Consider the following 24,815-nt stretch of genomic DNA (forward strand, 5'->3'; position numbering starts at 1 on the left):
AATCTTTATTTTCTATTGTGAAAGCTAAAATTAAGTACTCTTGTTATTTTAAGCTTAGGTCCGAGTCTTGCAATGGGCTCATTGTGCCTTTGTAATGGTAATGACAGAGGTCACATTTGTATATCCAGTGAGATCAAAGTGTTTGAAGTCATCAACACAGCAGACTTTTTTTTTTTTTCCTGGCAATGTTCAAGATGGAAAGGGAAGCATATTTTTTTGTCAGTTGACTTTTAAATTTTTCCAGATTAAGTTTAGTAACACTTTTTCATTTGGCAGCAAATGCTATAGAGCAGATACTTGTTTAATTTTTTAAAGTCAAGTTTAAAGTTTCACACTAAATTTGCGTTTCTTGTGTATTTGCTCGCTCCCACCTGAAGACAGCATTTCTGATGGAGAGCGGAAGCCACATGGAAGCTCTTCTCCTGAGATATATAGATATATTTAGAAATGTCATTAGATCTCAAAAGTCGTTAGACTGGTCAAGACAGAAATCCTTACAGAGGATAGCTCAGTGCTCTTGTAAACAAGCCTTTTTCCCCCCCAGCCTGTATTGAAGAAGGAATCCATAGCAGATTCTTTCTCAGAACAGTAGAAAAGGCTTATACAACAGATCAGTCCTTGAGCTATGGCCTCTAGCTGTTAGGAGACATTGCCTGGCAAGTCAGAGTTTGCTGCTGTGACCTCCTCGAGTAGTTACTTAGCATGTGAGGTCACTACATATTTAGGAGTGGACCAGTTCAAAGCTTTAGTTGTGTATCACAGTCCTTCTGTGTTTGAGTGGCCTTTTATTAGGATCTCAGAAGTGTATCCACAGCAATGAAGGCTGGCTGCACACTGGGCTGTATCAGCACAGCTAGTAGGTTAAAGGGTGTGATTATTCCCCTCTTTTTGGCACTTCAGATGCTGCCGTTGGAGTAGTGCCCAGTTCTAGCCCCTGCCCCACCCCAGTGTAAGAAAGACATAGACAAATTGGAGCGTTTCCAGAGGATGGTCACCAAGATGGGTAGGGTACTGGAGCATATGATGCACAAGGAGACACTGAAAAGACCTGGGTTTGTTCAGCCTGAAGAAGAGAAAGCTAAAAGGAGAACAGAGCTAATTGCTGTCCTCAGCCACTTAATGGGTCATTACAGCCAGATGGAGCCAGACTCTTAATGGACATGCACAGCGAAAGGACAAGAGGGAATAGATAGATGTTGCAGCAAGGGAAATTTCAATTAGACACAAGGAAAAACTCTTCGTGGTGAGGGCGGTCAAACACTGGAACAGTTGCCCAGAGCGACTGTTGATTCTCCTTCCTGGTGGATTTTCAAAACTTGAGTGGGCAAGGCCCCAAGAAACCTAATGTTACTTCCAAGTTGGCAGTGCTCTGAATTGAGGTATAAACTTCTAATGACTTCCAGAGGTCTCTTCCAACCTGTACTGTTCTAAGTTGATATACATTACTGACTTTACGTGAAGGACATCATTCCACAGTCTTGTGCAGATGTGGATACATCCTGGACTTGATCTCTTACTTCTTCCAATGGTTACATCATTTTTTGTACACCCTTTGTATTTCAAATTACCTCCTTACATCTGTTTGTCAAATCCCCACTCCATTTAAACGCTTTTGAAATCTGATTCCTATATGAGAGAAAAGGAGAAAGGAGTGAAAAAAAATCAATTTAACCTTCAGAGTACCACAGTATCAGAGTACGTGATCTACCCTGTAACTGTGCTGTCCCATTCTGTATATTTTGCTATCTATCTATTTGGTTCTTCATTATATCATGCTCAACTTGGATTTGTACCATTTTTACTTGTTCTTATGAGGCTCTGAGATTATTGGTGGAATCTCTTAAAATGAACAAAGTGAAAGAAGAGAGAGGAAAAAAAGACAGAAAGTAGAGGAATGGTGATAGATAGCCTGGCTAGTTTTGCATTAGTATGCTGTTGAGATTTGACCCTGAGTCTGCTGAGCTCCAATGACACTTACATTGGCTTCAGAAGGATTTTGGAGCAAGCCCCTGGTGCAGACTGTCTTCAGTTTTGTATTTCACAGCACTCTCATGGGTCCCCACTCTCACAATTTTTTATCACCATCCTTTCTCTCCTTGGTGTTTTTCATAAAGATGCAACAATGTGATTAGGGGGCGGTGAGTTTCTTTCCCTTGGCTGTGAGGAATATGACTCACTTTAACCTTCAAAAGTCAAATACTAGGAAAAGAGTGTAAAAATGAGGAGCAAAACATGTAGATTTTCTCTTTATAAACACTTCTTCTGGTCTTTTTTGGACGCATGCAGGATATTTGGACTCTCCACTTTGATACTGTGCATTTCAAATGTGTATCAGAAGTGTGCTAAAGCACATCCATTTTATTACTGTGTTTATGACTGCTCCTCTGGAAAGAAAGTATTTGTGTTCAGATCACCAAGAGAAACATTAGCTTTTTTTTTTTTTTTCCTTTCTTGAGTGGTTTATATTTTGCTTTTTATTGCTTCAGTTATTTTTGTTTTCCTATGAAAATATTTGATTGTCTGGTCTCATAATTCTTTTCTGAAATCTCTTTTGGCTTGGTTAATGCACGTGTAATGTGTAAACTCCATATGGAGAAGGATCTGATGTGCAAGTACTGTGAATAGATTCTGGCATTGCTTTGAGCATAAACCTTATATTTTTATCTGGGGAATCTAATGGGCTCTTAGTGGTTGCTCTATGCATTTGGTTGGATGTCAGTTCATTTGCTCAAAAAGATACAAAGTTGCTGCCAGGTTGGTTGGTTTTCTTCTGCTTTAGGGCCATTCTATTTTAATAATGGCTACTCTGTATTCTATTTTTATTTAAAGTTCATTCAGTACCTGCCCTTCTCAGGGCTACTCATTCCCCTTCCTCTGTCTTTCCCAATATAGCCCAACTGCTAGCCTCTCACAGGCAGCTGTTTTTTCTATTGTATTTTTCCTGTTCTCCAAAACTCCAGTAGATATTTGTGTTTCGTAACCACAAGACCTGATCCTGAGCAGTAAAAGGCCCTTTGTTATGAATACCCCAGTTAAAAGGAAAGATTCAAGAAAGCTGAAATTGCAAACGCAAGGGAATCTCATCTTGAGAGTGGTCAATACTGTAAGTGATCAGCAGTGAGAGGCAGGCACGCAGGAAAGTAGGCTCTTATACTCAGTGAGAAGTGCTTGTAGAAATAGTGTCAGAGGGATGAAATACATTTATTGGCTATATCCACAACAGTTCTAAACAATTGTTGCTATTACATTTTTCAATACGTCCTGCATGGTGAACTGACTGCTGGTAGTTATTTTTATGTGTAAATACTATTCTTCAGAAGAACAAAAAAGGTTTCAAGATAGACAGATATGTGTGTATGTGTGTGTATGTATATATATATATACACATGTCACAACCCAGGCTGGACAGACTAGGGAGGGGTCGTGGTGAGTTCAGAATTACCTTGGGTTAAATTAAGGTGAAAAGACACCAAATGGTCAATTCAACGTTTTATTTATGGCAGAAGCAGCCTGAACTTGGGAGGCAGTAACAGTAGGCGGCAGGGCCTCCCACAACAGGAACTGGCATGAAACTACCTCAGTAACCCATAACCACATATACATCAATTCAGGGAATAAGGTGAGCCCTCCCGTTGGGTCAGGAGGTTCTAAGCAGACCCCCCTTGCTTTCTAGGCTCCTTCTCAGAGAGGACCCCAGGGGCAGCTGGATCTCCTCTTCATCCCAGACTTGGTCAGTGCTTTTGTGTCTAAAGGGGTGAGGTGTGGGGAGTACGGAAAAAGAGAGAGAGAGAGAGACAGAGAAAAGAGAAAGATTTCACTGGTCCTGGGTCCAGCACTGGTCCCATCAGCCAAGGGGTCCTGTCAGCCCAGGGGTCCAATTCTGGTAGGCGCGCACACGTGGAGCTTCAGTTTGTGCCCTTTTGTCATCCTTGCCCCTCTTTTGGGCGGGCACTCGACCTCATTAGGCTAATTAGGTGTCATGCACACGGTTTGTGCTTTCAGACCCTTCGGGAAATGAGTTGGTGGGCTTGGGGGTCGTCTGGGGAGTCGCTTCTCCCTCCCTGCAGGCATGACCCCTGTTTGATCTGTGGCCATCCCTGGGGAGCTGCCCCGCTCAGCACATCAGAACCGGGAACTGCGCGTCCCCCGGCCTGGCCACCGCGCCCTGTGGCTGACCGGCTCCTCGCCTGCGGTTTGTAGTTATGCAGGTTTGTGTTATGCAGAATTTGCCCTGCCACAACGTTTGAGACATTAAGTCTTTCAGTCCCTCCCATGTGGTGTTGCTAAGAAGCCTGGCAAGCAAGTTCGGTTCCTCCCCTCAACCACAAAAGCCAGGCCCCGGTCTCTGTCCATCATGACGAGGGTTTGAGGAATTAACTCCGTCCAGTCTCACAACACATAAATATGTGTGTACATATACATGTATAATTGCATGCTTTTCTTTTGATTGCATAACTTGAAATTATTTTTGTATATTTCTTTTATGACTGTTCATGGAAATGGGCCCAAACGATATCTGAGTCCAGATATAGTTGCTTTCTCTTCTTGTACTATTTGTCAGCACTCAAAGTACTGTAAGAAATACAGTGTTTTGGTGGAGTGTCATTTTGATTATTTTTGCCACTTCATAGTTTCAAACAAAAAGTTGTAAAAAGCACCTGGAGTGCTTTGTGGATTTCACTTGGTTTACATGGATTACATGAATAGGGCTCTTACTGCAAAGGCAGACCAACAAAGTGTCCTTGACTTGTTTCATTCTTATGATGGTGACTGCTCAAGTTACCTCTAGTCAAATTCCTCACTATAAGGATGAGGTGAGACCTCATTTGAGTCAAGAAAATAGTGCTGCCCAAAATTAGGCCAATGGCATTCTGAGAAGTATGAAAAGGATGTAAGAGTGTAAATATTCTGCTCTACCTGGTAGTCAGAGAGTTCAGGTCGTGTACTGTATTCAGGGTGGGGCACTTGTAACTTTAAGATATGGCTAAGTTGGAAAGACTCCAGGGGAGAACAGCAAAGATGAGATGAGTATTAGCAACCACATCTGTGAGGAAAAATTGAAGGCTTAGAACAGAAAAAAACAGGAGCTGAAGGAAACAATGAGTATCTGAACTGGATACTATTATTTTTTCCTAAGTGCATTAAAAATTTTATTCTCCATCTGCATAGCTGAAAGCAATGCCGTTTTGGGCTATATAGGAAAAATCTCTCCAACTGCAATGATAGTTTAGCAACAGAGATAATTTACCTAAAGAGGGTTGTATTCCCTGTCATTGGAGGTTTTAGAGAACACTTTAGAAAAATTTCTGTAGGTAAAGCTCAAATGTGCTTTGCAGAAGAAAAGCCTAGTTGGATTTTGTAGGTGTCTCTCAAAGCCTTACCTACATGGGTGACTGAACACTGAGCAGGAGATCTCCACAGGATTTGCTCTAGCATTGGTGTGGAACAAAGAGGATGACTGTGAATGGGAGAATCTTGGTGGACATAATAAAATCTTGCAGTTTATCCTATAGGTCTGTCATATTGCTATTTCAGCTGATGGTATTGTGCAGCGGTGAGATATCAACAGGAGGAAAAAGCTACAGATAAAGACAAAAAGTGTAGGATTAAAACTAGACATGAATAGAGAGACTGGAAAATGTAGTTCATTATAGAGTCAGCTTTTATTGCCACTATTATAGCCATGTTTAGATACAAATGTTGGATTAAAATCCTGAGAATGGTTAGAAGTCTCACAGTTTAGCCTTAAATTATACCTTGCTTTTCAGCTGCACTAAATCTCAGTAAAATGCACGGCTACTCTATGTCTGTCTAAGTGTCACAGAGTTCCATTTCACTGACATCAGTAAAATGATGTAAAGAGACATTGATGAAATAGTATCAGAAACAGTTGCATTTCTTGCCATTAGAACCAAAATCTAAAGCACTGTCTGCTAAATTTCCTCACTGGAACTTGATCTATTTTTTCATTGCTTTTAAAATTATTATTATTGTTTCACATAAATGAAAGGGGAGGAAAAAAAGCAAACTGAGAATTGTTTTTTGTGAGGCCATCCATATTTCTCTGTGAAACAAAAATAATTTCCAGTTTTCCTCTGATGCATTGAATTCGGGATTCAAATAGGCAGTGATATTCAGTAATTATGTAACAGGGGTATCTTTTTTTGGTCACTCAGTAAGTTGATTTAGACAATAGTGTGAAAAAAAGATAAATATAAGCAATAGAGAACATATATGTTTAAAATTTAAAATAATATAGAGAAGGGTGGCAGCAGGGAGGAGCTGCAAAGGGTCTCTGGGAGTATCAGATGAAAAGAGAGACAGAAAGGTCTGTTACACATGCCTGGAACAGACTGAAAGGTCTGTTACACAAATGAAGTGGGGATACAAAACTGGATGTGTGGTATTATTCAAGGGGTAGTCAGAAGGGCTGACCACATCCATTTTCTGAATGCAGTGCTGAGCTGACAAATTATCCCCAGCACTGCTTCTCAACTTTGGCATATTATTTCTTGTCATACTGTCACTTCCATGTATCTCAGTCAAACTCATCCAGGTTGGACTCCATAGTCTGGATAACCCCTTGCTGAGAGCATAGTGTACCTTAACGTATAATTAATTATTAAATACCATCCAGTATTTTCTTTAAACTGATTTAAAATACTACGTGTTGACTTAGTCTTATTACATATATAGCTTGCGTGGGTATTTTGAATTGTAATTTCTTCATAACACCTATTCTGTATCTTTCATCCAGCCCATATATTGTTTTCTTTATTGTAGCTCTTTATAGTAGATTTTATTGTACAAAGCAAGGAAAGGTGAACATGTTTAGGAGAATAATTTATCTTCACTGTAATTTAAAAATGAAAGTTGAACTCAGCTTTTTGGAGAAAGAATGTTGGCATTTACATGTCTCAGTTTATTATTTTTAGTTTTACTTATCATTTAGGTCAGACAAGAAAAACTATCAAAATAAAATAAATTTCTTATTATTTGGGGGGAGAAAAGAGCTTGTGTCTTCATGATAAATTTCATTCTTCAAAAGATCTTTCTTATGACCTGTTTTGTCAGCAAGTTCTTGTATCTGGGAAGATTATTTCTGTTGGCTAGACAATTTCAAAATGATAGAGTGAGATTAATAATATAAATACAGTTTTTCCTTGTTCTATTGATTTATTGGGTCCCAAATCTCTGAACACTTGCACATCTTAGTCATTTTACTTTTGAGAGCAATGACAAAGAAGTTACTCACATGTGTGAGTGTTTGCAAGAACGAGCTTCTATGTTAAGTGCAGCTGATTAGCAACATATTAAAAAGAAAGAATATCTTCTGTGAAAGTAGCATTATAATACTTTAGATGAATCAGATATGTAGAGGCATAATCCATTACTAGGAACTGTGAGAAGGACAGGCTTAAGAAATATTTTGTCTGAAATGTGTACATCCCTGCTTTTATTCCATCACAATGCACAGTAGCTTAAGCACTTTCACTTTAGACGTCATTTCATCCAGCGTGGGCATACAAAAGTTATTTGTCTGAGGCTGAGATTTCACGATTCCCTTAAGCCGATCGATGGGCTGGCCAGTCCTGGAAAGAGCAGTCTTGGTCTACCTGTGTTTGGCCACGCATTCCCTCTTGCCTTGTGCCATGCATTAGCACTGTTATAATAGGCAGGAGACTTGGATCAGGGGACTGATCTTACTAAGACTTGATTTTATGAATTTATTTTTTTCTGAAGGAACGTGAATACCAAGTTGCATATGGGTCGACAGACAGTGTTCTCATTGGAAATAGGCAAACTGCATACTGGGCTATGCCAGGATGAGTATGATCAGCAAATTAGGGAGGTTATTATTTCCCTCTGGTGCTGGTGATGCTACACCTGGAATACTGTGTTCAGTGGTTGGGGGTCCCTGCTTCCGGAAGCATAGGGAGAAATTGGAGGGAGTCTAGCAGAGGGCCCTCTGGTCACAGTAGCTGAAGGAGCTGGGCTTATTTAGCCTGTTAAGGTGGAGATCCATAGCAGACTACAGCTATTTGAGGAAGAGTTACAGACAGGATGGAGCCAAAGTCTTTTTGGCAATGCTGGCTGCTATAACAATGAAGAATGGCCACAAACTGCAGACTGAGAGATTCAAATAGGACCGTACAAGGGTAATGTAGCACTGGAGCAGGCTGCCCGCTGAGGTTGTGGAATCTCCATCCTTGGTGGCTTTCAGGACTTGACTATCAAAGCTCCAGCTGAGTTGAACTTGTTTTGGCAACAGCCCTGCTCTCAGTGAGAGGCTGAACTAGGTATGCTCCAGAGGTGGCTTACGACGAACATTTCTCTTTGCTGTGAATGTTATTGTGAAGATGTACCCTAAGACCTCTTACAACACAAAAAAAGGAACGGGTACTTACAAAAAGCAATGTATTGATTTATCTCATGCTAACATAGGTTTCTAAGGCAGGTCGGGTGGCTGTTTCTTTCCACTAATTGTTAAATCTTTTAAGACTAGTTTAGATTTGGAATATTAATGCTGAGACACCCAACCTTAGGTGAGGTGCATCTCAGCATAAACAATGTCATTTCACCTGATGGATTGGTAACTTTTTACACTGTTTTCATGTCCTTCGTTGCTCTCATCTGACCCCAGAACTGAAATTTAAATTAGAAAATTTCCAAATTAGTACAGGTGTTTAGTATTGAGCTATCTTCCAGAAAGATCTTTTCTATCAAGACACAGCAACTTCCTCACAGAGAAAAGAAGTTAAAGTAAGTTTCAAGACATAGTTTCTTTACAGGATTTTAAGATTTCTGTATTTCTGTATAATGTAAACCTACAAACATTTGAGTGCAATGTGTATGTTTTATATGATTTTTAGTCTTAGAAACTTAGGACATGCAATCTCTCAACAATAACCATAGAATGTAGGGATCTAAATAGACTTAATTATTCCCTTCTCTTTCTCTCTCACACACACATAGAAGCTCTGTGGGAAACAGTGCTCCGTACAACCTCTCTGTCATGTTGTTCACGTGCCTGGTAGAAGTGGCTGTGGTTTTATTTGTCACTTGATCTGTATGTGTCAAGCACAACTAAAAGGGTATCTAGTCCTCCCCCACAGTAGCAAACTACAGCGGGGAAATTCGTAAACAGAGCCTTACTGGTGAATCATTCACATCCACAAAGCCTGCTTCTTACCAGTGTAGAAAGAGAGGTGCAGCTGTCAGTTTGAAATGATTCCCAGCCTCTAGAAGGCATACATTGATGAATTAAAACAAAATCGCCCCCATGAACTCTCCCCAGGCATGCTGAGGTAAGGGAAGAAACATCTGGCTTGCCCATAAACATGGGACCTTAAACAAACACCTGATGGAAGTCTGAAAAAGCAGTGGTCTGGCCGGGATAGTGCTGACACCTAGTTAGCTTTTGGACAACTTTCTAGCACTGGTCATAGCCACAAGCCTTATTTTGCGGTTAGACTATCTACCCTGCTGCAGATATGCAATATTGGCACTAATTTATGTTAGTGAGGAAAAGAGGGAAGCTAACAATTTGTACTGTTGAGTGGGGACCTTTGGAAGATGGTGTTTAGAGCTGCAAAAAATGTCAGGAAGACTCTTTGGATTGTAAAAAACCAGAGAAGCAGTTGTTAGCAGGACGTAGAGGATCAGCAAAGTCGGAAGTTCAGAAACCAAGTCTCAGCTTGTTCTTCCTTATCAATCACAATAATAAACTGCACACAGACAGGCAGCCCCTCTCAGTAAAACCTCAGAAAGTCTTTGAATTAAGAGTGAAAAGGAGATCTGAGCTGCTTCCTCTGCATCATTTCAGATTGTGGTGTGTTTTTCATCCAGTGGTGATAGAAACAGGCCTGTGTTATCCAAGACTAGGCTTTTCATGCTTTTCACCTGGGGGTTTCTCAAGCTTGGCATTGGGGTGTTGTTCTCAGTTTGTCCGATCTGCTGGGGACACTAGTGAGTCCATCAATGGATGGTTCAACTACATGTTTCATGGTGCTGAACTACCTGAAAATTAATTACTCTCTATCATGCAACTTTATGCTGTTTTAAAAGTTGTGATCCACCTATCAACAGCAGAGTTGCCTAGATAAAGATGATTTTTCTCGTTCCTTTCCCCCATGAATGCTACAGCCTCTGGCAGTAGTCAAAACCCAATTATTAACATTTTTAAAATATATGAAAGATGTAGGTTCAAGTACCGTTGCAACAGTGGGTTACTGTGAGACAGCCTCTTATATGTATGGAGAAAGTACTTCTAAATAACTGGCAATGTCACAGTGGTGCTATAAAGGTCAATCTACTCAGTGTATGTGCTTCATATTCTATATTTCTGGCTTTTTTTGCCTTCGAGTCAAGATCACAGCTAAGGTCCAATCTCCTATTTGTCATCCAAGGCCGGAGATAATTTCAGCAAGCTTTTGAATTGGATTTGTAAATACCAGGCGTGTTAAACTGCTTTTTGTACTGGATTTTATAAAAATGTATATGGGTGTGTGTGCGCCTGCATATACATACATTTGCTTCAGCATACTTGTTGCTGTGAGAGATGTAAAGTTGCCATTTAACCCCAACCAGCAACTAAGCACTATGCAGCAGCTCACTTACTCCCTTCCACCCAGTGGGATGGGGGAGAGAATTAGAAGGAAAAACAAATGAAACTCATGGGTTGAGATAAGAACAGTTTAATAGAACAGAAAGGAAGAAACTAATAATGATAATAATAACAATAATAAAATGACAATAATAATAAAAGGACTGGAATATACAAAACAAGTGATGCACAATGCAATTGCTCACCACTTGCTGACTGATGCCCAGTTAGTTCCCGAGCAGTGATCCCCCCCAGCCAACTCCCCCCAGTTTATATACTGGGCATGACATCACGTGGTATGGAATAGCCCTTTGGCCAGTTTAGGTCAGCTGTCCTGGCTGTGTCCTGTGACAACTTCTTGTGCCCCTCCAGCCTTCTTGCTGGCTGGGCATGAGAAGCTGAAAAATCCTTGACTTAGTCTACACCCTACTTAGCAACAACTGAAAACATCAGTGTGTTATCAACATTCTTCTCATACTGAAGCCAAAACATAACACTATACCAGCTACTAGAAAGAAAATGAACTCTATCCCAGCCGAAACCAGGACATGTAATTTTTTCAGCTGAGTGTCAAAATGGAAATTTCAGAGGTTTGTGATTTAAAATATACTGTGCTGTCTTGTTCTAGTAAGACTTTTTTCAGTATATCAGAATTATCTGCCAACTTGATTACATTCCCTGTGATTTCAGTTGATTCTGGTATTTGCATTGTAAACGATAGCTTTGTTCTACAGCTTGATACTAACACCTGAAGCAGCTCAATCTCAAGGGATACTTTAAAATACTTCCTCCATGTGTGTATATATTTGTACATTATGCAAAATAATTTTTAAGACAGCCAACTTCCAAATAGTGGTGTGTGAATAAAATGGTAATTGTACATTTAGAGACCGTCTGTTATGGTGGAGTTTTATTTCCTTCATTTCTATACTTGAATATTTTGCAGAGTATAACTCCACATTTACATTGACTGTTTGACTTAGTCCACTTACCTGGGAGGACTTGGAAGTCTTTATGAGAAACGAATATAATAATTCTGTCACTATTACTGTTTGCTACCTCCGAAAATAAAATATTAGGAGGCTTAAACTTTTTATTGAGTGACTGTTGTCACTGCAGTATTGTACATCTACAAATACAAAAATGTCACTTGGAAGCAAAAAGTCCTGCTACATGAATGCATTCAGCTGGAGTCTATGAAGGTGATAGTTATATAAATGTAACTAGACATTTATATAGTTCTACTTCAAAATTCTTCCTGCAAAAACTCTTTTTTGAAAGTTATTTTGCAGCTGTTAAAAAATGGGTCCTGAAAATAGAGTTGCATTTTTCATGCTAACTTTGTGTTCTATAAGTTTGGTTATATTTGGATGTAATTATGACAGATCTTAAAATCAAGAAATTGTAATTTATCTCTTTTTCTTTGCAGAGTCACAGTGTACACTCTGTGGGGAGCCTGAAGGTGAGCGTGTTTTCCTACTAATATTTTTCAAAGCAGCTAGAGGTGAACATTTGACTCAAATTATACACATATGCAATAGATCAGAAATGGTATTCGAATGATGAGAACCAATGAAAGACATTCTTCCCTATGTTAGATACCAAAAATGAATTGAATTAAGCTGAGTAAAGCACAGTACATGCTCCAGGCAGGAAATATCTTAAAGGACAAATTTTCCATTAGAGCAAAATTGAAATATTTACTTCTTATTCTTTTGTGTGTTTGTGAAGCTAATTTGGGGTAAGAAAGAGTGTGAAGAGACATTTAAGGACATCACTTTGAGGATGGGAAACAAAGAGATTGAACCTAAAAGGGAAATCAGAAAATGTTTTTATATTTGATATTACATTTACAGAGAACTGTGAGAGGCTAACACTTTTTAGCAGGTGAAGTGAATAAATATTGCTTCTGAAATAAGGATAATTAAGCGATAACTGTTATGGAGTGCAAATACATGCCCACATGAAGGTGTCTGTGGTTTGTTTAGTTTGGGTTTTTTCCAAGTGACTAATTAAATGCCAAGGTGAGACCCACAATTTACCTAAGTGAACACTGAAGCAATGAGATTATGATTTTTAAAGTAGGCCATTACTGAGGAAAATCTCTCTAATATATTTATTTATTAATATTGATGCTGTTATAAAGAAAATGTCAAAAAGCTGACCTTAGTTTCAAATCAACCATCTGGAGTCTTTCTAAGAAACATAGTTTGAAATAGCAAATGTAAATGCTGGAGCAAAGTATGTTAATTAAAAAAATAAAATTATAGGTTCTAGGCTGTTCCCAAAGACATTCAGCTTTATATCTTGAATAGTTTCTGAAAAACAATTTAAACTTATATTATTTGATACATTTAGGAGGGAAAAGTTATTAAGAGATGAAGCCTGGAAGTGAAAGGCTTTGAGACCTTGCAACTAATGAAATAACTCAGTAAATTAAACATTAATTATCTGTTTCTCCTTTGTTATCTACTGACACATAATTGTTTTAGAGATTTGTTTTGACTTTGCAATCCTTTAATAAACAGTTAATTCTTGATTTGTTCATTTTCTTTGTCCTTTATTTGATAAATTTATAATAGCATAGATACACGTATGAAAAGGAAAAATAAGACAAGTGTTTGTTTGCTTTTATGAGAGAATTCTTTTATGATAAGGTTGTCCAACTTTAAAGTTATGCATTGGATTAGTTCTGTTTTATTGCATGTCATGCCTGCTTTATAACAATAATTCTCCTTTCTTTTCATTACTGCTTTTTGATACTTGCTCAGCTTTGCAAATTTTAATAAATGTACATGGACTTTGTAAAAAGGAAATTCCAAAAAAGTTCAGTAATAAAAATGTTTGACATTTCTATGACTAAAAACCCACAATCAAAAGATAATTATATGTATTGCTGTAGGAACAGTCCTCAAGAACATAATGTTCAGTTTTTAGCTGAGTAGAAATGAACTTTCCCAGGAGTGAATGTCTCCTGGATCACCATACTCTCCCCTCAAACACACTATTACTGGAATGCTAATTATTAATTCGCTGCTCAATTTTAAAAATATTGACATTAATGTCAGCTTAGATTAGTGACAAGTTTTAGAGTCTTAAGATTTTTCCTTGCCAAATTGGCACAATTTCTGATCTAACACTGAACATTTACAGAAGTTTTATATGTGATTTTGTGATGAAGACGTAGTTTCTCAATAGATATGACTTAAGCTTTTAGAAGGCCATTCTAAAAGAAACTTTACATCTTTTGTCATGTAAATGAAACCCAAAAACCCAACAACTTAAACCTCAAAAAAAAAAAATCATTTTCCTTTGGAACATTCTATACATTTTGCTATGGTTTCATAGTAAACTAATTGAATTACATAGAAAACTAGGGAAGAACTAAAAAAACAGCTTTTTACAATGTGTTAATTGGAATTTCTGACTTTCCTCTGTAGCCTTCTTCAGAAATTGAAGATACACTGTGGCTTGTAGTCTGCATTTTTGATATCTGAGGCAAATTCAAAGAATATCAGTTAATGGTAGATACCATTTTCCTCCAGGTTCCTTTTTTCCTCCTTTTCAGAAAAAAAAAACCCAAAGTTTGCTAAACACATTAACGTACTTTAGTATATTAAGATGAATTTGCAAAACTGTAGGACAGATATGCCATGGTGTAGGCCTCCTATATCAATTTGCAAAGTGATAAGCAGATACTCATTCATTAAACAGTAGATGTGGAGAAATCTCCCTGACTTGGGAGAGAGGAAGACGAGGCTTCATGTCTTACCACTTCTGAGTTCCTCTGAAGCTATTTTTGCCTTTTATTGAAAAACCTATAGACAGCTAGTGGTGAGTTTCTGAACAACAACATCTACCTTCTGTAAGAAAGGTGGCAGAATGGAAGCGTATTTGTCATCGTTTAACCCCAACCAGCAACTAAGCACCATGCAGCCGCTCACTCACTCACTTCCACCCAGTGGGATGGGGGAGAGAATTAGAAGGAAAAACAAATGAAACTCATGGGTTGAGATAAGATCAGTTTAATAGAACAGAAAGGAAGAAACTAATAATGATAATAATAACAATAATAAAATGACAATAATAATAAAAGGACTGGAATATACAAAACAAGTGATGCACAATGCAATTGCTCACCACTTGCTGACTGATGCCCAGTTAGTTCCCGAGCAGTGATCCCCCCCAGCCAACTCCCCCCAGTTTATATACTGGGCATGACATCACATGGTATGGAATAGCCCTTTGGCCAGTTTAGGTCAGCTGTCCTGGCTGTGTCCTGTGACAACTTCTTGTGCCCCTCCAGCCTTCTTGCTGGCTGGGCATGAGAAGCTGAAAAATCCTTGACTTAGTCTACACCCTACTTAGCAACAACTGAAAACATCAGTGTGTTATCAACATTCTTCTCATACTGAAGCCAAAACATAACACTATACCAGCTACTAGAAAGAAAATGAACTCTATCCCAGCCGAAACCAGGACAGTATTGCAAGCCAGAAATTCTGATTGTCAAATTGGTCAACTGCAGTCCTCACTGTTCTTGTGATGGTTCATCCTTTCTTTAACCATCGCTTCCCGTTCAAAACTAGCAGTTTGGTCCTGGATTACCAGTATATCCAAGTGTAATAGGAAGTGACTGTGTAAAACAGAGCTCTTCACTGGGGACACTTTGCAAAGTTTTTACCAGTTAGTGCTGCACTTCAGGAAGCAAGTGGATTTATCTGCATACACGTTGTTGCATAGGTGTGGGACTATGTGGGTGCATGTTTTATAGAGTGAAAAAGTATCAGTTATGGGAGGGAGATATAAATTATCAGATTTCACATTTCAGTGTTTTGCCTGTGGAATTTGTGGATCCATAGATAAATGTGTGTCATGTGTCCTCCTTTGCAGCCCATCTAAAGAGAATGAGTTGGACAATACTGTTTGAGAATCAGTCTTTTGTATAAGCTGCAAAGGCTTATGTATTCTGTTTCAAAAATCATGGGTTAGCACTGTGTTATTGACAAGCACATCAGCTACCATTCCTGTCAGTGTGAGATGTTTGAAGACTAGGAGACCTATTTTATACTGGGAGGAAACTAAAGTTGCAGGAGGCAGATCTAGTGGTCTAATAAATCCCATTAGCGTAGCTGCTTTGAGCTGCCCCATCTTCTGGAAATGCAAGAGCAGCAATGACATGTTTTCAGACCGATGACAGCAGTCGCTTTTGCAGAAGTGAGCTGCAGTTGACAGATTATGTTGTCATGGTAAACACTGTTGGGTTGTTTTTCTTTTTTTTTTTTTTTCCTCCTCAGATTTTAAGTGAGGATGGCATGTTACAGACGTGTGTCTATCTCAGTTTTTGTGACAGCCAACGTACTCTGTTAGAAAGACTGATGTAGTCATGAGAAGTTTCAGGAACAGTTATCACTGTTAATCCTCAGGCAGATGTTTCTGTTCTTTCTAACTCCTGGTATTTATTCACAGAAGTTTTTGAAAGGCTTATATTAACAAATATAATTTTCTATTTTATCGAAGCAGCAAACAAGTAAGTTTGGTGGCAGCTAAGATTTCAGTAGACCACTCTGTCCTCAAAGCCTATGCAAATGGAAGCTTTTCTTCCAGGCTTTTTTAATATCCTTCACAACTCCAGTAGTGATTTACTGTTTCTGTTCATGGCTTTTGCCTCTGTATTTTATGATTGTTCTGTTTCTTTCCTTGTCAAAGATAAATGGGCAGTCCTGTACAATACCAGCACTTTTCAGCTTTTGTGAAAATAGACACCTCTACACGTTGTTTGACAGCACAAGCTTTATCTGAACACACGATCTGGAAAATGTGGTGTTAAAAAGGAATACCACTGAATGGGGATGTTTCCAGTGAAGTTTGAGAATAATTAATACAAGATCTGGCTCTGTCCAACTTCTCAGTCTATCTCCTGTTTTAACAGAAGAAAATAATGATAAAGATACAACTTCAGGTAGTCCTTTAGCTGCTAGAAGCTATAGATTATTGGATCCAGTTAAAGCATCATTGTACGTTCTGCTAGTGGTTGTTATGGGGGACAGAACACTGGGAACACTGGCCTTTGATCTGACCCTCCGACGATGGTCTTAAGGGCTTGTTGGGTTCTTATCAGTTTGAGATAAACAGTGGCTATGCGTAGAATTTTGTTTGGATATCGATGGGAGAGAAAACCCAGGTTAACTTTGCTGTAGGTGTTAAGCATTCTGTCCTGTTACTGTGATGCTGATAGCAATTTCCAATTTATTTGGAAGTATTCCATGATGAAAATAAGCTTCTCTGTGTAGAAGCTCCTGAGGCGTTATGAGAGTGGTAGAAATCGCTGAGCAATTATGCAAAGACTGTGGAGTAGGTGGTAGGCAGTCCTACCTATTGTTCACTCTGTTATCTGGTACCTCTTGATCTTGCAGTCTACATACAGACTGTAGTATTCATACCTCATTCTACCAGAGGTATTATGTGGCAAATGTCCTTTCAATACCACAACATTTATTAATCAAGTCTGGCTCACCATGCATTGTAAAAGATACTGATATACACAAAGGCTATGAGTAACAATACTTCTCTACTTTGCTGGGACCTATATTAACTTGAACATCATAGAAAGCAGACTCAAGTTTCATTATGAACAGTTCAGTGAATAACTCTAGTTAAGATGATGGTTCAAAAACCCAAGCAAAATATGAATATTTGTAAGGAATGAGTTGGAGAGTACAATGCGGTACATTAAAACACTACTTGTGCATACTAGAACTACTCTAGCCTGAAATACTGAGTTGAATCTTTGCTTACCACCAGAAAGGAATATAACAAAGAGTTTAGGAATCTAGAGATATATAGTAAACTTACCAAGATACATAAGGAGCAATCCCACATGAATGAATATTGAGATGGTTTGCTCCATGTCATTTATAGAAAGTACCAATCAAAAAAAAAAAATCTACTGCACTTTCCTAATACTGTAGTAAATGATGCATCCCATTTTCCATGGGATCATGGAAACCATGCATTCCAGTTTCATACTATATCAAGATCAAGTAAACACCCAAAAGCACAACAAGTATAACTGAGAAAAGCAAATACAGTTGTGGAACTTTCTGCCACAATGTGACTTCTGAGATTGAACTCAAATTCAATTAGCACTGCATATTTCAGTGAACAGTAGGAATGTTGGGACAAATTTGGGATAGAGAGAAGTCCAGTTGTTATCAACATATATTCTTATACAAACAAAAACCCATGTCTTTTAATACATAAAGAAAATACATACCTTAGGGATAGATTATTATAACTTCTTCATCTTTGTTTTTTATTAACTTTTTAGTTACTGTAGTCAGATACTAAATACACTACGGGGCTAACCTTTGGCCTTGTGGGAATCCTCATATTCCTTTTCTGAAGGCCTTATGAGTTTCTAAGAGTCAACCTCCAAAGAATGAACAGGAAATATACCCCCTTTGCTATCTCATCTAGGTAACTGGATCTTTTTAGGTATATTCATGCAGTGCGGCAACTGTAGATCCAAAAAATACATGTTGGGGTGCATTAGAACTTACTGCAGTTATCTCAACTTGCGTGGATATTTCCAACCAAAGCATACAAGGGCACTCAGGAAGATGGCATACAGAAATGTCTTGCTCTGACATGGAATCATAGAATCATTTAGGTTGGAAAAGACTCTTAAGATCATTGGGTCCAACCATTAAACTAACACTACCAAGTCCACCACTAATGAAACTGTCTTTGCATACGCCACAGAACCAGGCCAATACTGTGCTGCATGTCTTGCACACAGTGTATAAAATGTATGAAAAGCCAGTGGTATCAGTGCAGAGAGATTATGATATTCTTCATATTTTTATCCCTTGTGGCCAGTGGAAGCCAGAATCATGGTCTTACAGATTGTCCCAGTTTAGAGGGTGAGCAAAATGAAGTTAGGGATTGTTTAATGATCTTTTGTATGCTTGGAAAGAATGATGAAGTCCTGGGTGAAAGTTCAAAGAGCAGGAGAAATATTCTTTGCCCCCAAGTAACCATCTTCTCACACCTAGTACTGTAGACCAAAAAAAACGTTTTCGCAGACCTCTCCTAAGGTCACAGAATTTACTTGTACTGGCAAAGTCTGCCACGTGCTTTCTCTACTTTCCCTACTTTTCTCCTGTATGCACTTTCCTTCAACAGTTTTTCTTAAGAATTTGTCCAGGTAGTTCAGATTCTTCCTCAGCATCTCAGATCTCTTTTGGCCTGTAGTATGCACCTTACAGTTTGAATTAAGTTTGCCCATTATTTTTTGCAAGTAACTGGCACAAGAAGTGATCGGCGGTTGTTAGACTTGCTGGGTTCAAGCTTGTGATGGCAACCTTAGAACAGTGACTTTCTGTTAATTAGTGAGATACATGTTCCATGTAAAAGGATAATTTAGAGGGGACCTACTTCTTAATGTATCTCAAAGTGAACATTGTGGGGGTTTTTTCCTAAACTTGTTCTTTGGTTAAGTTAAACACTTAATAGTTCAAACAGCCAATGCATAGATACTGCATGACTCCAAGGGTCAGAAGATTGGGAATCTTCTGACATTTATATATTATTTAAGATTGTTTTTTCCTGTTGATTTACATTTTCAAGCTAAGATGCCAACATAATTTTGTCTTTCTGAGAAGAAATGAGCTTGTGCAAAATTTTTAGCAGTTACAAGAGTTCTAGAGTATGTCAGTCATTTACCCACACAGAAGTTTATGTCAATTAAAAATAGAAGGGTTTTTAATATGATTAAAATTAGAGGATGGATTTAATTGATTTTTTTATTTCTTTTTTTTTTAGTAAAAGAAGTTTTGAATGTTTTGAAATAAAACAAATGGTACTGTTGAATTGTTTGTATTTGCTCACAAGCTGCGTAAAATATTCAGTAGAATTTGGGAAATACAAGAGAGATATATAAATAATTGACAGTAACAACAAAAACCTTTTACTTTCCTTGAGGGAAAAAAATGGCTTTTTCAGGTATGTCTAATATTAGAGCAGTGGATTTATTTCAGGTACTACCAGCTTTGGTGCTCTGGTTAATACTAGTGTGTTAGGGGTTGTGGGGGAAATAAATCTGTTTTTTTGTTTTGGGTGGTTTTTTTTAATAAAAGAAAGAATCCGTACAGTAGGTAGTTCAGAAAAATACCTTAAACTTGGCAATATGACTTAATATTGATGATGTTCCATCTGCGTGTTTCTGTCTTTGAATATAAACATTTCCCTTGGTATCTAGTGGAAAACTATTACAGGCATATTAATAACTGTAGAGAATTTTGCTAACCTTCATTTTGCTAATCTTAACATTTAGTAATCCACACTGAAAACTGGCAGTTTTGCCACTGTTAGCAATGACTTTCAAGAGTCCCATAGTCTTAACTTTTTTTTATATTTATGCTGTATTTACTAGACCAACAGTTACAGGAACAAAAATTGAAGTTGTCTAAGGAAGCAAAGCACATTTCACAACACATAATCCTGACATTTTTAAGGAAACAATAACACATAATAAAATCTACTTTGCCTAATTTTAATATTGCCTTTTTTTCCTGGTAATTATAAACATTTCACAGTTGTTTGTTCAAATTAGAAAGTTTCTTCTGTATACTTACCACTGAAACAATTAAACAGATTATTGTTCCTACTATAAACATAATAATAATTCATAATTATTGCCTGAAGTGATTGAAGTAATGCTGACTTTATTCAGTCATGTATGAAAAATTTTATGTAAATACAGGGTCAAGGTCTTTGATCCTTGTGCTTTGATCCAGTTCTATGCTAGCACCTTGGTTTTCAGGAATAGTCACATTCGTGTGCCTGTGTGAACTTCTTTGCTAACATTTAAACAGTAGGTTCTGGTAAAACCACTGGTATTATGAAACTTCCTCCTGTTCCGAGTATTGCTAATATACCTTTTTTTTTTTTTTTTTTTTTTTATTTAACACTTTAGCTACTACTCTCAAAGTGAAGTGATTTGATTTTTTGTCTTCATGGAAACTTTTTCAAGTTGTATAGAAATGTATTGCTGTCATTCTCCATTGTGTAGTCTGTAAATAGTGAACCTTTTTTTACTCTTAGATCAAAAGGAAATATGCAAGTTAGTTACACTGGATATTTTTGAAAATAAAATAACCTGCAATATTTGGAGATTGTACAAACCTAAATATTTTTAAATCTCTTTCTCACTGAGCTAATATGTCAGGGTTTAGTCATTAATTTCTTTGGGATAACAAGTTATAGTATATTCACAATGTGCATTGTTCTTGAACTGTGCTGGGTTTTATATAAAGTGAAGAGATGAGATGCATATCATGATTTTTAGCAAAGAGTTACAGTATGTTTTTATTCAAACAATATTGAACAACAAGTTGCTACTGTGTTTTCATGTTGCCTGCATTTGGGCAGACAGCAAAAGTTCTCTCAGTATGCCTGCTAAAGATTTAGTTGCAGAGAAAGCTCTCAGTGTCTAGTTATACTTGAAATATTTAAAGATTGAATTTTTGAACTCTTCTAAATTCTATAGTTTAGATTTGTATAGTTTGCAAGGTTATATATGGTATTAGTAAAATGAATACTTTTGTCTATAACAAGGAATAAATTTGCCCATTTTGTTTAGTTGTATTGAAATTAGGAATGGGATATTTAAAGGACTAGGACCTATGTAAGCTAAGTGTGAGATATAGTGAACTCAATTTTGGTACATTGCTTTTACAAAGCATCTTGTGGTAATTTAAGGTAAAAGTCTTAAAAGAAAAGAAAAAATTCTCAGGTGTATTTTAAGAAAACATATTATTTTCTTTAAGAAAGTGTTTTCCAGGCCTTCACCTGTCATTTATATTTAGAATAAATTAAATTCATTGTTCAGCTGTTTCTGTTTCTCATATGTACAAGAAACAGCTGTACTCAAAACTACATTGTTGTCCTTGGTTTTTCATTTACTGATTCACTCTCCTGGGCTGTGCAAACTGGAAAAAAAAAAAAAAAAGCTGATTTAATTTGGACAAATAGGATGTAATCCCAAATGCAGAAGGTATTATTTATACATTCATTTTACATTGTTGTGATTAAAAAAACCAAACAAAACCAAACACAAGGACCATCTCATCTTCCCTGCTCCAATATGAGAAAATAAATGAAAAGCTGATTTGATTGCGGGGGGTGTGGGGAGAGGGCAGTTGGCCTCAAAGGTTATAGTCAGCACACACTTAAGGTTGCATGCAGCACTGGTAATGTGAATATTTCCTCTGCCAACAGTGAGTGAAGTTACGCATGTTATTTAGTCCTATAGTGGTCAGGACTTCAGTGTTTGCTGGAGTAGGGACCAATGTAAGGTCGGTGCAGGCTAGAAGATATTGGTATTTTAAATTGACCTTTGAATACAAGTATGTGTGTATATATACACACGTCTTTTTTCCATTTTTCTTATTTTGCTGTTTAACATGTTTTTATATTACATGAAATGCCCTGTTCTGAGTAGTCGTTCGTGTATGTCGGATTTGTTTACTGTATGTTAATTTCTGCAGTAGCATGTTTCTCTTAAAGATGGTATTTTAGAAGTATGTATCAAAAATGAGAACATTTATTTTATAGTGTGAACTGTCTGTGCTTTCCCTTAGCTTCTAATTTTCATGCTCTGCAAAGCTTAGGGTTTGTGTATTCATTTAACTGTAATACTCCTTTGTACATATACATAGCAGATCTCTAAGTTGAACAGTAATGTCTCCTGAATATTGCCTGCAGCTTCTAGCTTACTTTGCATTTTAGAAAGATACTTTTGTGCCTTCGTAGTATAAGAAACATGATGGATTTCTACAAAAACATACAGATTATTCTTTTTAAAAGGCGGCACATTTCAACATTCGTTCCTTATAAGTTACTAAGGATTTGACTGAATAAAGTTGAAATGGCAGATCTTATGGGTCATTTTTAAGTTCTGCAGTGGACAGTTTGCAAACTTGATTTGACTTTCACCATATGACTCCCTGGATCTGTCCCTTAGTCCCAGGCTCAGGGCATGCTCAGATGATCAGTCTGGCCTCTGCAGACAACTGGTTTATAAGGAAAGCTAGGCATGCTTTAGCTTGCAGCTCAAAATCTAATAGGAGCCTGGTGCTGTAGGGGACTTGTCAATATCTTTGCCTTCTTCTAGGAAAACATGAAGCTAATTTTAGATGTAAAGTTGAACACCAGTGAGATACTATACTGTATAGTATCACGGGATTTTCTGTATGCAAGATTAAGTTACTGTTTCTCGATCAGTGTTTAATTCTTCTGGGTAGGGGGAAAGTCTTGAAAAAATCAGTGGTTATAAAGTTTGAGAAACACAGCTGTAACAAAGCAAAGAAAAATTTCCTTTCCTATCACCACACACCATGACCTTCAAGATAGAATATTTCCAATCCATCTTTTGAAAGCCATGCACAAATAAGTTACATGGTTATTATTGCACGCATGTATGCATTTCATTCTGACTGAGCAGATCATGAATGATTTTTACTTTGATTCTGGATCATCAATCTGAAAAGGTTAAGAAACAGTATACTAGTAAAAGGAACCCTTTTCTGAAGCCAAAAACTGGATTAATTTAAAAGACATTTCCACATAGAAGGAAGGCTGACTTCTAGAATGTACGTTTGCATAAATCTTAGATAATTTCTGGCAGCGTTCACCTCAATGATGTATGAAACTCAAGAGCTCTTACCTTGTGCAGAGCTACAACAGATATTAGTGGAAATATTATGTAGAAAAAGAGCAAGGACTTTCACAGCAAAGAACTTAAAGCAGAATGATTTAGACTTCTGTACCTGCTGATTATTTTCCATGAGCTTTCATCACAATTTTAGTCACTGGAATCATCACACACCTTATAAAATATTAAAGCCAACATTTGTCTGTAATAATATGTGACAAAGAAATAGCTTTGAATAGGTGGTTGGAAATATTTTTTGTATCTCCTGACTGACTGTCCATGAAAATGAATAATATGATGGCAGCAACTGTGTTAATGGCAATTAGCCTGTTCAGCTGAATGTTAAGCAAGCTCTTCAGTGCTTATTTCTGAAAAGTATTTCTCAAAAATCTTGACATGGTATTGTTCCAGTTAGTTGAAAACTTGATTTCCAGGTACATCAAGAGGCAGCATCTCCTCCACAGTGCTGTTCCTACACCAGTCCTGGTTTTACAGGTTTTAATCCCATACAATATAACTCAAACTTGAGTCAGTGGGTTCTTTTTCCAGAGCTTATTTCATAGAATCAAAGAATGGTTTGGGTTGGAAGGGACCTTAAAGATCATCTAGTTCCAACCCCCCTGCCTTGGGCAGGGACACCTTCCACCACATCAGGTTGCTCAAAGCCCCATCCAACCTGGCCTTGAACACTTCCAGGGATGGGACATCCACAACCTCTCTGGGCAACCTGTTCCAGTGCCTCACCACCCTCACAGTGAAGAATTTCTGCCTTGCATCTAATCTAAATCTACCCTCTTTCAGTTTAAAGCCATTACCCCTTGTCCTGTCACTACATGCCCATGTGAAAAATCCCTCTCCAGCTTTCCTCTAGGCCCCCTTTAGGTACTGGAAGGCTGCTGTAAGGTATCTCCGGAGCCTTCTCTTCTCCAGGCTGAACAACCCCAACTCTCTCAGCCTGTCTTCAAAGGAGAGGTGCCCCAGCCCTCTGATCATCTCTGTGGCCCTCCTCTGGACTCGCTCCAACAGGTCCATGTCCTTCTTATGTTGGGGGCCCCAGAGCTGAACGCAGTACTGCAGGTGGGGTCTCACGAGAGCAGAGCAGAGAGGGAGAATCACCTTCCTCGACCTGCTGGTCACGCTTCTTTTGATGCAGTCCAGGATACGGTTGGTTTTCTGGGCTGCAAGCACACATTGCCGGGTCATGGTGAGCTTCTTGTCAACCAACAACCCCAAGTCCTTCTTCTCAGGGCTGCTCTCAATCCACTCATTGCCCAGCCTGTATTTGTGCTTGGGATTGCCCTGACCCATGTGCAGGACCTTGCACTTGGCCTTGTTGAACGTCATGAGGTTTGCACAGGCCCACCTCTCAAACCTGTCAAGGTCCCTCTAGATGGCATCCCTTCCCTCCAGCGTGTCGATCACACCACACAGCTTGGTGTTGCTGGCAAACTTGGAGAGGGTGCACTCAATCCCACTGTCCGTGTCACCAAC

General features: G+C 38.1%; 1 protein-coding gene across 3 annotated transcripts in view; it reads left to right on the plus strand.

The window, feature by feature from the left end:
- DLGAP2 (DLG associated protein 2) overlaps positions 1-24,815 on the plus strand; it is a 484,489-nt gene that overhangs the window by 218,471 nt on the left and 241,203 nt on the right. For all 3 annotated transcript variants that reach the window (XM_069805918.1, XM_069805916.1, XM_069805917.1), the window contains exon 3: positions 12,036-12,068. In XM_069805918.1, coding sequence (XP_069662019.1) covers positions 12,036-12,068 — 33 coding nt within the window. The remainder of the gene's footprint in view (positions 1-12,035; positions 12,069-24,815) is intronic.

Source organism: Haliaeetus albicilla, chromosome 18 (genome assembly GCF_947461875.1).
Source record: "Haliaeetus albicilla chromosome 18, bHalAlb1.1, whole genome shotgun sequence".
In the NCBI taxonomy this organism is placed as follows: domain Eukaryota; kingdom Metazoa; phylum Chordata; class Aves; order Accipitriformes; family Accipitridae; genus Haliaeetus; species Haliaeetus albicilla.